The 13,370-nt window shown below is 42.1% G+C and overlaps 2 protein-coding genes across 2 annotated transcripts in view; one reads left to right on the forward strand and one right to left on the reverse strand.

The window, feature by feature from the left end:
• LOC125904472 (TOG array regulator of axonemal microtubules protein 1-like) overlaps window positions 1-3,200 on the forward strand; it is a 97,585-nt gene extending 94,385 nt beyond the window's left edge. The window contains exons 4-6 of the mRNA XM_049601877.1: window positions 1,788-2,026; window positions 2,116-2,274; window positions 2,415-3,200. Of these exons, the coding sequence (XP_049457834.1) occupies window positions 1,788-2,026; window positions 2,116-2,274; window positions 2,415-2,538 (522 nt within the window). The 3' untranslated portion in view covers window positions 2,539-3,200. The remainder of the gene's footprint in view (window positions 1-1,787; window positions 2,027-2,115; window positions 2,275-2,414) is intronic.
• A 1,060-nt stretch (window positions 3,201-4,260) lies between these two features.
• smim13 (small integral membrane protein 13) lies at window positions 4,261-8,658 on the reverse strand. The gene is made up of 2 exons (XM_049601879.1): window positions 8,161-8,658; window positions 4,261-5,603 (listed from the first exon to the last, which is right to left on the reverse strand). The coding sequence occupies exons 1-2, from the start codon at window positions 8,234-8,236 to the stop codon at window positions 5,413-5,415; spliced, it is 267 nt and encodes an 88-aa protein (XP_049457836.1). The 5' UTR covers window positions 8,237-8,658; the 3' UTR covers window positions 4,261-5,412.
• Window positions 8,659-13,370: the final 4,712 nt, after the last annotated feature.

The raw sequence follows: 13,370 nt of genomic DNA on the forward strand, positions 1-13,370 counted from the left end.
CAAACATCTGTCATATTGGGAGTACAGTTGTACATTTCTGATAGTGATGAGTTTTTCTGAGACAATGAGGACCTTCCTGCAACAGTGCTGTGGGAGGAAGAACAGTGATGAAGACGCTGATGTAAGTAGTGCAATATGGATAACGCTTGAAACAGTTGGATAAGTGTAACTAACAAACAGTTGAAATAGCTTTAGTTAGCTAACACTGGTGGATGAATAACTGTAGCTAAAAGGAACAAATAAACAGCCTGATGCTAACTTCAGTGTCAGCCTAAAGAAGAACTCTGTTGGGACTGGGCCAATATGTTTATGGAGTAAAAAAGAGTAGATTATATTATAAACCGATTCATTCAGTATTTGTATTTGACTGAATACATTTAAAAACAAAAATATGTCTTCATGTTTTCACAGTCACCAGAGAGCCACAATGGAGAGAGTGGCTCCAGCATCCGTGACACTGAGAGAGCTGAAAGGGCTAAGAGGGCTGCACTTATTTGCAGTGCAGAGAGCTTGTGTGCTTCACAGAAAGCCCACACCCATGCTGCTCTGGAAAGACTTGGAGTCTCCACCCAGCAGGCCACCCTCCCTTCACCTCATCCCCCAGTTTCACCCAAATGGAGGCCTGAATCCACTTTTCCAAGGAGGCTCAGGCCCATTTCAGTGGACCAGACATTGGACAGAGAGGACCTCATTGTGAAGGAGAGAAGCCCCAGCCCAGACTCTTCCCTCAGCTCTGTGGACACACACACTCCCACTGAGCTGAGGGACATTCCATATCTGGGACATTTCACCCCGACTCCTCCACCTACAGCAGCACCCAGGAGAAGGTCTCGTCTCCCGGTGATGTCTGTTAGAGTTGGTGGAGCAGGTATGTTGACACTGTTGAATGATGACTTCTTTTTTTTATGGAAACTTAAATGGAAATAGGTGCACATGTGATTACATCAAACAAATGGAATAGTAAGTGACAGTTGGATCATGATTTCTTTGCTTTGAATCTGAGCAGTCAAAGAGGTAGCTGATGGATACAAGCTCCAGTCAGCTAAAACTACGATGGAGGAACTCACTAGGTCGCTGCAGAAGTTCCAGGTTATCCATCAACCTAAACCACCAGCAGCACCCAGAAGGATCCCAGCTATGGCACCCAAGGTTCCAGCACCTCCAGCAACAGTGTCCCAGCCCAACAGAAGAGGATTCTGTCGTAGGACCGTGGCTGAAGCACCCAAGGTTCCAGCACCTCCAGCCACAGTGTCCCAGCCCAACAGAAGAGGACTCTGTCGTGGACATCTGCCCCACCCAAAAAGAAAGGACCACGTCGTGGGACAAAACTCTGCCCTGCAAAGCCTGTCTCAGAGCAGGAGTACCTCCAGCCTCTGTCCAAACCTACAGAGAGCCTGTCCCTCTGCTTCGAGCAGCTGAATTCGGATGATTGGTAGGACATCGACACTACAGAAGTGTAGAGATCATTTAAAAGCATACCCGGCAAGGACTCAAGAGTCTGTTGTTTCTAAAGCAATGATTAACAAAGTTCTTTCTTTTTTGTCATCTAAACACAGGAGCAGAAACTGGATGGATGTAAATCTGTTCGAGCTCTGGCACAACACCACCCAGAGATACTGCTGACCAAACTGCGTCAGCTCTGCCTGCTCCTCACAGAAGTGGTATGAAGACATTTTCCTCTTTGTCTCTGTGTCCTTGTGTTGCATGTAGTTCTCATTTGCCTTCTTGTGCATGTACCTGTACTGTATACGCAGAAGTATTGACTGATGTTCTGATCTATTGTCTAGATGAATAGCCCACGCTCTGCTGTTGCCTGTGCTGCCATAGACACAGTAGCAGCGCTCCACCTTCACCTGGGGAGGGCCATGGACCTTGAGGCAGAGACGACAGGCCGCACCCTGCTGCTCCAGCTGGCACAGAAGTCCAGCACCTTCATCCACCAGAAGGTTAACCTTGCTCTGGGTGCGCTGGCAGAGGGCTGCAGCCCTAAAAGAGTCTTAAGCGCTCTCGTCAACACAGGGCTCAGGTAAGAGGAGAGTTTTTGAACAGAATTTAGTAGGAAGCATAAATCAAATGAAACATGGTGGTCATTGTCTACATTTTGTCCCTCTTCAGCCACCGTTGTGCTGCAGTGAGGGGGAGCACAGCACAGCACCTCCACCAGCTGGCCGACATCATTGGAGAGGACAGCATTTTAACATCTGGACAGGCCTTTGCAGAGAGTTTCCTGACTGCTGTCAGTAAGATGGCGATGGATGCTGCTCCAGAAGCCAGGTGGGTTGTCTGTCAAGTCTTGCCTGATCTTATGGTCTGTGGGTTCTGTGAATAATGCTGTTTGTTTGTTCAGTCTTAGTCATAATCTTATAACCATGCTTATACACTAAATGGCTTAATGGGAATGTATGTCTGTACAGGCACCACGGTAAGCAGATGCTCCAGGGACTTGCCCAGCAGAAGGAATTTCCGGACCTCTGTGATAGGATCATCCCAGTGAAGGACAGACGCCCCCTGCAGAAGATCTTGAGGATGATGCAGTAGGACCAGATGTGACGAAAACACTGGAGGAGGTCACATTTTGGACTGGCATGGTGGTGCAGGGGTTAGCCCTGTCACCTCACAGAAAAAAAAGGTTATGGGTAAGGACCTGCCAAAACATTTGGGCCTTTCTGTGTGGAGTTTGCATGTCCTCCCTGTGCCAGTGAGGGTTTTCCCCGGGATGCTCCGGTTTCCTCCCGCACTACCAAAGATATGCAGATTAGGTGAATTAGAGACTCTAAATTGATCATAGCTGTGAAAGATATCAGATTATATGTGCCTTGTGACAGACTAGTGACTTGTCTGCCCGTCTGTGACAGAATGGGACTTGTCTGTCAGTCTATCACAAGGCACATATAATGAACTCATAATTACTAGCATTACATAACAAAATAAAAAAAAATTAAATTAATAATGATGATTTATTTTGTATTATTTAATTATTTAATGTTATCTCAAATCAAAACTGAGCTCCTCTCTCTCCCACTCTGATTCATGTCCCATTAATGCATGTTACTAACTTTGCCTCTTCCCCCGAGTCTTTGTGCTTTCTCGCCTTGCAGGTTTCTTCGGATCGTGGGAGCACCTGGATCATGGCAGAGGGCTGCAGCAAAGACAGTGCCCTTGTACATGGGGTGCCTGCTCTACCCACTGATCCACCAGGCGCCCCATTGTCACACTTGTTAGTTATATTGATGTTGCTGTGCCTGTCTCTCTGTCTGTCCCTCTTTCTTCCAACCCAACCGGCAGAGGCAGATGGCCACCCACCACAGAGTCGTGGTTCTGCTCGAGGTTTCTTCCCATTAAAGGGAAGTTTTTCCTCGCCACCGTCGCACAGCATGGAAAAATAGGTGCTTGCTCTTGGTGGGAATTCATTTGAATTGTTGGGTCTCTGTAGATTAGTCTTGAGATCAATTTTATGATTTTGTGCTGTACAAATAAAACTCTCAAAAGAGGAACATTTTTTGATGATCATTACTTTAGGAGAGAGTTTCTTGTGGCAGTGAGTAAAACAAGCAAACTGAATTTTGGTTTATTCCTTATACATACAAAATTGTCTCTATTAAACCATGTTGAATGTGTTTAATGTGTGATACAGTGTTTGTTATTTTATTAATTTCTGTGCTTGTGTTACTGAGTTTAGTAGGCTATTTTAAGAGTGAGTGTGTGTGTGTGCGTGTGTGTGTGTTTGCTGTTTCATGTGTCTTTAAAATAGACAGATTGACCTTAGCTTGACCTTATTGTAGAACGTGTAATGTCTGATAAAGTTACTTTAGTACACAGCCGTACATGCACTCTTTCAGATAAATGAAACCATGGGCCCTCTTCTCTTACTGCACTCTTAGAAAGAAAACAACGCTTAGAGAGTTTATGCACCTGGCTGAGGTCCTGTCACAAAGTGTTTGTAGCTTGGCTGTCTGGCCATTTCATTCCTGTGACAACCAAAGAGCAAGATGAAGAGGTGCTTCTCTGTGGAAGAGGCTCGGGATGAAATCATGCGGCCTGTAAGTCCCAGAGAGATAATGACGATTTCTATGTTTCTCTGGCACAAAAGGGGGAAAAAACAAACCAAAAAAACACTGGTATCAGCAGTTATTTTAAACACCTGTATTAACCCCGAATTTCACAACCAGTGCATCCCCACTTTGAACCATTACATTTCCTCCAGAGTGACGTTGTTCCACCAAAACTTTGCCACGAAAGAAACAAACAGGTCAGAGCTCATTATATTTATGGCATTATTTATTTATTTGAAGCTACTGCTCCACTGAAGAAGAAAATAAATCACTGCTGATAAAAAGGTGCGAGAGTTACACGAGTTGTATCTGGAGGGAGGATGTTACATAAATATTGATTAGGTCAGCTTTGATTTACCCTGTGATGGGACCAAGCTACTGCTGGCTGTACAAAAAGGAGGCCATGTGACAAAGAGGATGCCATCTAGACAGGCACTGGTGCAGACGGAGGCACAGGGAACGGGAGAGGGCAGCAGGAAGCCTTGTTACATTGCTCCGAAAGATAAGCTAGTAATGTGTTTAACTGTTTCTGAACACCAACAGTTCCTTGAAACTTTCTCCTGACTCTTCAAGTATAAATCTATTTAAAAAAAAAAAAAAAGGAAGGAGAAGTTGCAAGAAAAAAGTCACATTTTTAAAACACAAGTGGAATGAAGTTATTTGTCATCTTCATCTTGGAGGTTTTGAGCATTACCTACTGTGTGAGACACTTTCCACCTTACGTCCATAATATACAGAGTATACTGTGCAAGAAACAACAAAATGACAGCACAAACATTCCTTTCATTGCACTTTGTCAAAGAAAATAAAATTGTCAGTTGTACAAATCACTGTTTCAGTTTATCTTCAGTTGTTCTTGTTGAAATGATGCAGACGAGCTCTTTCTTTTTAATCTGCCTACTCTGATCACAGTAGGACTTCTGTTTAAAAACACAAGATTAAAACGTGTACATTAAGAGAATTAACGCATCTCTTTGTGTGGAGCATCTTCGTACTCCTCGTGGGTGGCAGGAAGCAGCGTGGCCACTCATGAAAGCTGGCCATCACTACAGCAGGATGACAGGAGGCCCGTGAGTGGAGCCCCAAACTCACTGCTCAGTACATATTAAACATACGGACAGGTGACACACAGAAATGGACAGTAATGGCTTTTCCCTTTGAAACCAGGAGATCTGCCTGGCCAGTTTAAAGTGTCTTGGTGAGGAGGAGGAGGGCTGACTACTGAGTGTCCACACGGTCCTGGTGTAGTGTAGAGCACAGGGTCAGTGGGAGACTATCACACGTGGCGTTTGTAGAGGGCTGTCGAGTCGTCATGGTGAGAGAGGGGTCATGAAGGATGCACAGTGGCTGTCAGGAGGATCTATGACGTGCTCTCTGAGGAGGCAACTCTTTGGCGTGCGGTCCTGGGCCGACTTCGAGTTGGGGCGTTCGCTGCACGTTCGCTCTTGGTTTCGGACGGCTGTGTTTCGGCCTGTGGGGTGCTGGCGTCCCCGACAAGTTCACGCAGGAACTTGAACTTGGACAGGAAGAGCTGCCAGACTACATACCAACCTGAGGGGCAAAGAAGGGAAAACAGCTTTTTAAAGGCAAAATAAAGGAGCTCTAACAACCACAGGAGCTCCTCATATAGTAACACTACATTTTAGCTACAAAGGTAAACATGTGTTTCCCTGCTAAATGAATGCCCAACAATCTTTGAAAACCCCAAAAAGTCATTTAACAACACTGCTTTTTTCAAAGTATTTCAAGAATCCTAAAGCAATCTTCTGACCAACTGGATGAAAACATATTTTTCCACGTGGTTCAAATATTCAAACACCAACATACTTCAAACTTCTACTCCGATGCAGAGGCAAATATTGTACTTTTTTGTTCACTTGATTCATTCAACTACTCCGATTCATATTTTAAACACAAACCCAGCATCAGCTGATAGAATATTAGCCTTTTTCCACTGACACTCTTGGCCATGCCAATTTGTGTTTCCATGGTCAGTTTAGACGCGCCATGCCACGCCAAGTCGCACTGGAGATGGACCTTTGCCAGTGTATGTCCACATACCAGGCCGCCCACCCTCAAGCAGGTACCGTTGCTCAAGTGGTTACCGATGACATCTTGCCGACCGCGGCCAACCCCCAACGACCCCCCCCCAAACAAGCCATGTGTTGCGAGACTCTCGTCCTCCCCTCTGTCTGCAGGAGACCAGAGAGAAAGGCCTTTAGGTAAACTCGTTTCACCTGCCCTGCTGTGGAAAAACACATGCAGCAAATACAACAGGGGACTTTAGCCGTGGATCAGCACTCTGCTTTTAAAAGTCATCACTCAAGACAAGCCATCATCAGGTTAAGACACACCTTCAAGAAGGCAGCCCTGTTGTAATGGAAATGCAAATCCAAAACCCTCTCTAACGCAACCGAACAGGCAAACCAGTAGCTGTGGATTAAAAGCAGAGACACCACTTGGGTCCCGAAATACCCCTACCAACAGCAGGGTTCGAGGGAGTAAAAGCAGAGGGGGCACACCTAGGACGCCAGGTGCTGCTGATGAGCCCTCTGGAGGTGTTGTGGGCCTATCATCAAAACGCCAGTGAAGGAGGGTACCCACCTTATGAGGGAAGCTTCTGCCCTCCCTAAACCCCCACCCGCTCCCCCAGCATGGCTCTACTGTCACTCACAATCGCAAGTATGTGCAACAACAATATACCAGTTAAACTCTGCCTCGACTGAAGTTAGGTAAGACCTTCTCCTGTTAGTTTCTTCTCTCTTCTTCCCTCTCTTCCCTCATCAACATGAGGGATGGGGGGAGGTAAAGTGCACAGCCCAGACCGGCAGGGGAGAGTTCAGTCCGCATAGACGACTCTCCTTGGCTCTGCCTTCCCTATACTCCTTCTTACTTTTCTGTCCATCTAACCTCAACCCTTGGACTCCCACTCGGAAAACCCCAGACAGCACTACTACTCCCATTCATAGTCACCAAGGAATTGTAACATCTAGTCCTAAACTTAACTAATACATCAATAATAATGATGCAATAATATATTAATATAACACTGACAGGGGCTGAGTACTTTTACTTTTGATGTTCAAAGTACATTTTGCTGATAGCACTTGTGTACTTTTACTACAAACCGTTTTGAATTTAGCACTTTATAGTGCGAATTGCTCCTTTTACTTAAGTAACTCACTTGAATACTTCTTCCACCACATCAGAAGAGACCTTAAGGATTCTGGAAATACATTCAAAGTAAAGTTGTTTTGTTAAAAAGATGGCTGAGGATTCATCTTACAGAAACAGCTGATTACTTCTGTAACTGGTTCCAGGCATGATTATGCATGACAGACACAAACATGCCATATTGATCTTTTCCATCCTTCTCTGCTCCACCTACACCTGATCAAGCTCAGGCATTTCCTGCCAGTAAAAAGCTCATCAGGTGCAGTCAGAGGAGGAGATGGAAAACAAACAGAGCAGTCATGATTATGTTCTGACTTCAGACTGCTCTACACATGTTAAAAATAGAAACTCCTTCCTGAAATTGAAACTTGCCGTCAAAGACATTCAATACACTCTGACCTGATATGCAAGTTTAAAGGAATGGTTGGACATTTAGCAGGATAACTGTTATTCTGTTCCTATATGACACTTAAATGGTCATTTCACCCTTTATATAAACACAACTTACTGGTTTACAACTGTTTATATATGTATACTTATCATTCACTGCATTCCTGTTGACATTCATTTGCAGCTACTGGCTAATTTGTATTACTCAGTTTTATAGTTCACTCATGTTATATTGTACCCTTTATTTTAACTTGCCTTATTTTATGTTTAGATTCCCATGTAGGTTTTACTTTCGTGATAGCCTTTTTAGACAATATTTAATTTGCATTGTTAAAGAGAGCCTCAGACTTCGTGTTGTGCAAATGATAAATAATGAATTTGAGCCTATTATCAGCCATCTGCAGCCTCTCATTGGCTATCAGTGTGTGTGCACACTAACTAAATGGTTCCCCAATGCGATGACAAAGCAGTTGAAGCAGTCACAGACAGGCTTAGACAGTTAGCTTGTTATGTAAGTAACTTATGAAGGTTATTATGAACTCACCAAACAGCATGAAGAGCAGCGCACAGACAAGTGTGGCCACAATGACCAGCAGTGTGAGCCCGACACTTTGCCACATCTTAACCGGACACCTGATAGCGACAACAGCATAAGGAGGTGACAGCGGTGTGTTTTCCGATTCACACCACACACACACAAAAACAACGCAGCTAGCTAGCTCGGTTAGCCGCCCGGCAGCTGAGTTAGATAGCCAGCCTCAGACGAGAGAGAGACCAACAGCAGCACATCGCACACCAGGCTGTTTGCTAGCGTCTCTGGCTAGCTGGCTAGCTAACGTTAGCTAGCTGGTAGACAAACGCCGCAGTAGTTTAACAGACAGGCTGTAGCATGAGCTAACGTTAGCTGGTCACAGCAGGGTAAAGTCCTCCTTCTGTGTGCTACATAACTGCAACAGGTATTTGATAGTTCTCACAGACAGAGACAAGGCTGAGGCTACAGTAACTGGGTTAAGACAACAAAATCAACGTCATGAAAACCGACTCAAACTGCGCATGCGCATATTTTATATGACTTCTGGGTAGTGAAGTTTATTTTAGATTTCATCTTTTCTGTACTAACATCCTCTGAGACATTCTGCATCATTATTATCACAGTGTTCTCATTTTCTATTCTTATTTTATGATTATAGTTATAGAATATACTACATTTTCACTATTAATAGTGGAATTGTGATATTTAGTTAATGTTTTAATTTATTTTTGTGTATACAGGTACTAAGACAGGTAAGCATCCCACCACAAAGTCATGTGCAGAGTAATGTCCAGAATAAACAGTAATATAGCATTAATATAGAATGTATAATAAACGGTATGAGGCATATATAAATACCCTATATGTGTATATACATATATACTAGTCCATACCCATTGAGTACAGCATACCATACCATGACTTAGCCATACCAAAAATTAGTAAAAAAACAACAACATTCGGCCACAGGGGGAGCCACAGCGATCGGTCTCATTTTAGCCATTTTTAAGCATTTTTCTGTTGTTATAGCGCCACCCAATTGCCAGTTAGAGTTAAATTTCTCCAGTCACCTTGAGGCGTCCCGTTCTACATATCTACCAAGTTTAGTAAAAATCGATATGGCGGTTAGGCCTAGATAAGAAATTAGCTCTCTTGCGGCCCCATTTTGTTTGGTGGGGTCAATAATGGAGGTGTCCCCACAGATTATGTGTGGTCATATGCCTACAAAGTTGCGTGGTGATCAGTGAAACCCTTGAGATGTTATACACCTTTATGTGATGAGCCACGCCTTCCGCAATATTCATTGCCTTATAGAAGCTCAGTTTTAGTAAGTTTTCCAACTTTTGCCAAGAGGGAACTTTAGATATTGGTCCCTACATTATGTTCACCGAGTTTCATACAGATCGGTCAAACTTCCTGGGAAGATATCCATTTTAAGTGTTTTAAGTTATGGGTTCTTGAGGCAAATGTGTTCCTCATGAGGAGAGGCATCTCTGTGCAAAGTTTCATGTCTCTACGACATACGGGGCATGAGATATGCCCATTCAAAGTTTGCAATTTCAATCGGTTGCTATAGCGCCCCCCCTTTGGCCAATTGATGTAATATTGCTTCATTCGCATCCTCCCATGACCCTCTACCACTGTGCCAAATTTCACATGGATTGACCAAGTCAGTCAGGAGAAAAACGTGGAACAGACACACAGAGTTTTCATCATTATATAGTAAGAATATATATAGGGATGCACTTGCTCTGTCAGGGGACCACTTTTGCAAAATGACAGGAGACTAGGGATGCATGATCATGTCTGCACAACATCGGTATCAGCTGATATTGGCTTCAAAATTAATTATCGGAATTGGCCAACATGCTGATATTATCGGTACAACATGATTTTCTTATTTTGCACAATAAATAAATATTACATACATTGAAAAGCATTGTATTTCAAGTCTCCATCTGCTGGTGGGCCATCACAGTAAGAGTATGCATACATAATATGATGTTAATTGATGATCTCTAAAATTAGATGGGGGGAAAAAAGTGGATATATCAATATCGGTATCGGTTATCAGCCAAATTAGTTGTTATATATCGGCATATTGGGTATCGGCAGATAATCCATTATTGTGCATCCCTACAGGAGATCAGGGGCAAGTTAATCAGCAAACAGTAATAATTAATGTATAAGTAATTACCCCATACCTCTGCCCATGGGGCCAGAGGACCCTCCCCTTTTTCTCTAATAAGCAAGCTGTATTTTGACCTTATTTACATTCAGAGTACAAAAAAACCCCCTGATCAGATCAGATCAGATTTATTTTCACAGTCAATAAGAAAATAGTTGGCGGGCCACCTGGCACCCTATTGAGGGTCAGATTTGGCCCCCGAGCTGTAAGTTGAGTATCACTACACTATGTGCTATGAACAGTATTAACAATATTATGAAAATACAGTATGAATAATATGAATATGTGCAGCAGTTCACAGGCAGTGCAGATATGTGTAAAAATAAATAGTGCAGGTGTACTAATATTACTAATTTTACCCAAGTTCTGCACTTTTAATAAAGTGTAAAGACAGAGTTTTTGATGTAATATTGATAATGATGCAACAATCCTAGTAATCTATGATAGAAATAACTAACTACAGTGGAAATTAATATTGTTAATTCATTATTTGTACCCTTTAAAGCAGGCTGAGGTTCACTTTTACTTCACTACTGTACTGAACTGTGCTGTTACATGGTTTAAATCACATTATTATCCCACAAAGGACAATTTCCATAGGCTTGACACCACTGCATTATTAACTATAGCCAGTTTTAAGTAACTGAGCCATGCTTTTTCATATTATTTTGAAAAGTGTCCTTTTTTTATCAAATGAAACAATCTGACAACTGACTTGACTTATATCACCTCTGCTTTTTGATAAATAGTGTTTGCAGCATCACAACAACCAAGTCATGCATACAACATAAAGACACTGAAAGGGGTAGATATGAAAATAGAATAATAAAAACAAATAATATTTTAGGCAAGTTTATTTGTTTGACACCTTTTAACAAGGCAATAAAAGTGTTATATAAGATATAAAAGGAATTTAAACAACTTGTAAAAACACTAATACTATTAGTGTGCATTTTGTAGTAGTAAAATTACATATTTTCCCGTTTCTGGTTTAGTTCCCTAAAAGAGAAAGACATTTTTGACAGAATCAACTTTTCTGGTGTTAATATAAGCAGATAACAACAAAAACGTTAAAATAAATTATTTCACACAACCAATAACTAACAAAGCAGCGTTTAAGTAACAGCAGTTATAAATAAGTATTAATGATTCTATCTCAGATTTACAAATGTGCATAAAGGTAAAAATATCTTGATATTTAATTTGTTTTCAACTTTGTTTCACGGTAAAATTTCCACAGTTAACATATTTACTGTAACTTAATCTACAATGCATGAAAGCACTAATGCATTTCTGAGTAAATCCAGCAGGAGGAGTCATTATTACACGCCTGTAACCTGTTGAATTGTTTTCAAGTCACTTATCTGACAACTGTTCAGTAAGTGCAGATGATGTTTTCTTGTATTTTGATACTTCACAGCACAGGAGCAACTACAGTTTTTCCACAAACATTCTCATTATCAGCTCAGGTCCGGAAGCTCCCACCTTTTGTTTGTTACACGCGCTACATTTAAAACATTTAAACAGTATTTAAAGGAGGCTATGATGTCAGGTAGGCTATGTGCACAGATAGACCCAAGGTGGTGCTCAAGCACCTGCCCTTTTCCCCCTGTCTAAGTAAGTGCCCTCTATTTCTTTTAATAATTTAATATTTTATTTTTTCAATTTTGCCCATTGCATCAATTCTTTGTTAAAACTGTGTTGTATGCCCGACAACTGCATTTGAGTCCCTGCTCTTCCTTCCTCAGCTTCTCTTGTGCTAGCCGCACGCAAATCGAGTGTGTTTGCCTCAAGCCCCAGCATTGTTTGTCACTATTATGAAATTAAACCACTGTTAAAACATCTAAATACAGCCAGTCTAATTCAGCCAATAACCCACCATTAACAGCAAGTAAGCTACTCTGGCATAAAATCCCGGCGTCTACCTCCAACTATCTGACAGAATCGGGTTCACCAACTGCTCGGTGTGAGCAGAGACAGACAACGGATTGCTTTCCCACTTCTGTGCGTCTTTTTTAACCAAAACTCACCCTGAAAAGTTTATGTCTCCAGAGTCTGTGATAAGTAATTTAAATAAAAATGAGCTGCGCAATGTAAAGAGCGTGGAGGAGAAGAGGAGGAGTGCGGGGCTGCATGTTTCTGTTCTCTGAGTTTCTTAAACAATATTTAGAGCTATGCAGAAAATAGTTATAAGAATTAGCATATGACTATTTCTAAAAGAAAGGAGGAGAAGCGAATAAGGAGAGGAGAGGACAGGAGAGGAGAGCGCACTTAGTCTGATTGTTGCCACTGAACACAGGCCTCCTTTGCAGTTTGGAGGGTAGATTGGTTGGTTTATTACTTTGTAAATTCAGAGAACAGCTTTTAATTCTGTGTAAAGACTTGTTGATTGTAATGGTTATTTATTTTAGAGCACTAAAGTGTGCACAGTGTGGCATTGTTTTCTTTGTTGTTGCCTGTTATAAATGAATGATAAAAGTGCAAGTGTAGCAGCTGCTAGGTGTATATAGTGTAGATATTTAGACACTTCATAAATAACCTAGACAGACATTTCCCCTGCTCATGACTGTGCACAAATGTACTGTAGGCCTCAAGTTCAAGAAACCTTATGGTGTTGGTAGAATGAAACCACCTGGCAGGGTGCACTTCGCGTGTACACATTTTTTCGTCAGGGCAATTTTGTGGAAGGAATGCCCTTACTTTCCACTTGAGCACCTGCCCTCCAAAATGTCTGTGCACAGCACTGTATGATGCACAGGCGTAGAAAGTAGCAGAGGACTTTTACTCTGACAAAATTAAAGACAATTACACCATAAACTGACACAGAAGAATTCATCAGGAGGTAGGAAATGAAGTGTTTGATGCTCAAAATTTTCTAAAGGGCCCCCAAACCCCCTGTTTCATATGTGTGTCCTCCAGTGTTGAAACAAAATCAATGCCCTTGCTATAAAGTGAAAAAGGTAGCCAAGAAGTATCTAATCTGGGGATGTTTTCAGTGGTGAGAGAAGCACTCAGATCCGTTCATTAAGTAAAA

This window comes from Epinephelus fuscoguttatus, linkage group LG17, assembly GCF_011397635.1.
Source record: "Epinephelus fuscoguttatus linkage group LG17, E.fuscoguttatus.final_Chr_v1".
NCBI classification, from domain to species: domain Eukaryota; kingdom Metazoa; phylum Chordata; class Actinopteri; order Perciformes; family Serranidae; genus Epinephelus; species Epinephelus fuscoguttatus.

Bases quoted from the DNA above. Each gene is read 5' to 3' on its own strand.
- smim13 (XM_049601879.1), bottom strand. From the start codon at position 8,236: ATGTGGCAAAGTGTCGGGCTCACACTGCTGGTCATTGTGGCCACACTT. The intron at 5,604-8,160 runs GTGAGTTCATAA...TTTGCCCCTCAG, and splicing joins GCTGCTCTTCATGCTGTTTG to GTTGGTATGTAGTCTGGCAG.